Raw genomic sequence first — 2303 nt, 5'->3', positions numbered from 1 at the left:
AAAATAATAATCCTCATTGATCATTTGACTTTAGCTTTCATTTCTATTATTAGATTATAATGATAAGGTAATTAAGCATCTCTCAAGTTTCAGATCAAACTTGGAATATTCATCGCCTTTGTTTATTTGTTAGTAAAATATTAAGTAATTTAAACAGAAGTTACAAAATCAAAATAAGGTCAATCATAATTAATGTCATTATCGGGTCTAACGCGATTACATTTCATTATCTTTCGTGAACACAGCTAGTGCAACCTGGCTGAAACGTCGGAAAAAGGTAAAATAATGAAATTTAATTTAACCCGTTAAGTTTAAGTTAGACCCGTGAACGCGAGAGTTAAAAATGTTATTAATCATATTTCAAGGTCAATCATATTTTATCATTTTTATCTATTTAGGGGAAGAAAAATCAGTTTTACTTAAGAAAATCTACGTTTATTTACACGTCCAGTACTGACGACGCTCATTCCAATCAAACCCCTCTTCCACAAGTAACCACAACAATCAACATATTTATACCTGTCCATTAACACACAATATCACAGCAAACAACAATTAAGAAATGCTTTCAAAGCGGCCGAGTGCGGGCCCTTCGATGACTCGGCGATTTGCTAATTGATGCATGCTTTTTACGTGTCTCGGCCTTAACAAATCGCCTGAGCCTTTTTTAGTTTACATTTATACTTTGTGGAAAGAGTACGTGTAGCCGTCAGGCGCTCTGTTTAGGCTGAACTTTCCTGGAGGGAAGAAGCGGCTTGGCTGTGGCGTCGTTTCGTCGTAGTACTGCTGGGGAGCTCGTTGAGGCTGGGGCTGGTACTGTTGCGCAGGCTGGTAGGTCTGCGTGTTCAGGCCACTGTACTGTGCCTGCTGCACACCAGGGTAGATGTTGTTAGGTTGGTACTGCGGCTGAGGCTGAGGCTGAGCCTGGTACTGTGCCTGGTATTGGGGCTGCGGTTGCGGCTGGTACTGAGGCTGAGGTGCTACGTAATTTTCTTGTTCGTATAACTCCGGGTGGTATTGTCCATCGTCTTCATTCGGCTTGCCACCGTAGTTGCGCTGAGGAGCGGGAGCTGTGTACTGTTGAGGAGCACTGTACTGGGGCGCCTTGTAATCCGGAGAGTTGTACCTCGGGTCGGGCTGGTAACCTGGCGTGGGGGCGACAGGCTGAGGCGCGGTAGGAATGTGGTCTCCGGTGGCTTGGAAACCGTTTTTCCCGGCGACATAGTTCACTGTTTTCCTTTGACCGCTAGGGTCGATGTATGAGTAACTGCCTCTCCTGTTGCCATCAGCATCTGTTTCTTCTTTAAAGTCAATTCCATCTTCTTGCTGGTATGCGGCTCCGAATGCTCCATTGCCGCTGAGGTAGCGAGCTTCCTGGACGATGGCGGCGGTTTTCGGATCTCCCGCGTATTTGGGGACACGTCTGCCTTGTTGTTCCTGGCACGTCGCGATCGCGAGCACAAAGGCGAATACCACGAGCCTGTACATTTTGCGATCAAAATGTGCACTGCCCGCGTGAAAGTAACTTAATATGTCGTTGCGGGCGGGTGAACTCGTTTTATACGAACAGTGGAGGCCTTGACGCGTATTGGAAGGGCCTACGGGCGCGACCGCGAAAATCTCGCGCGTTCATAGCTCCCGCCCGCATCCGATGCATGCGTGGACACATCAGGGAAGTGACATTAAGGCGAAGATCGCCCGTTTCGTCCTAGAGGAAAAAAACGACCTCCTTTAAATGTCAACTGGTTGATCTATTTTTCGAGGCGCATAATTATTTTAAATAAAAATACTGGTTCCTTTATACGACGACTGTAGTATTTTTAACATAAGTCGTCTTGTTATTTGATTGTGTTGATGTAGTTTATAAAGATCGCTTTTCGATTAATATCAAATAGCGATTAATCTATTTATCGCGTTAATGATTCTTTTGTACCAACACGCTTTTGTGATTTTATTAATGCAGGTTCCCACACGGCGTCTTGTCAGGTTTGCGTAAAACTGCTTATACGTTGACGCTGATGTGTAATTATAAATAGTGCTTTGTTCTAGGTTAGCTAATCGCAAGTTACTGGAGCATGTAGAGAATTTAACTAGGTATATTGCGTAATATCATAGTAGGTAAAAATATTATTTAAACAAAAAAAAGTTTAAATCGGAACTTTTAAGGTCGAATTGTTGTATTTTTAACGAAGACATGACTCAACGTTCATTCAATATTTTTTTGCAAGGTTTGCATTGAGATTGTAGTAACAAGATGGCTTTAATTTTAACCGACTTCAAAAAAGGAGGAGGTAATCAATTTG

The 2303-nt window shown here is 42.9% G+C and overlaps 1 protein-coding gene across 1 annotated transcript; it reads right to left on the bottom strand.

Annotated features, from left to right (window-relative positions):
- Window positions 1-413: 413 nt before the first annotated feature.
- Window positions 414-1535, bottom strand: LOC134653508 (DNA translocase FtsK). The gene has a single exon (XM_063508878.1). The coding sequence runs from the start codon at window positions 1486-1488 to the stop codon at window positions 679-681; it is 810 nt and encodes a 269-aa protein (XP_063364948.1). The 5' UTR covers window positions 1489-1535; the 3' UTR covers window positions 414-678.
- Window positions 1536-2303: the final 768 nt, after the last annotated feature.

Source organism: Cydia amplana, chromosome 13, assembly GCF_948474715.1.
Source record: "Cydia amplana chromosome 13, ilCydAmpl1.1, whole genome shotgun sequence".
Taxonomy (NCBI): domain Eukaryota; kingdom Metazoa; phylum Arthropoda; class Insecta; order Lepidoptera; family Tortricidae; genus Cydia; species Cydia amplana.
Note: the sequence above shows the minus strand (reverse complement) of the source record. Positions and strands in the feature narration are given on the sequence as shown.

What these genes read in the sequence shown, in the direction of transcription:
- LOC134653508 (XM_063508878.1), bottom strand. Translation starts at nt 1,488, where the DNA reads ATGTACAGGCTCGTGGTATTCGCCTTTGTGCTCGCGATCGCGACGTGC.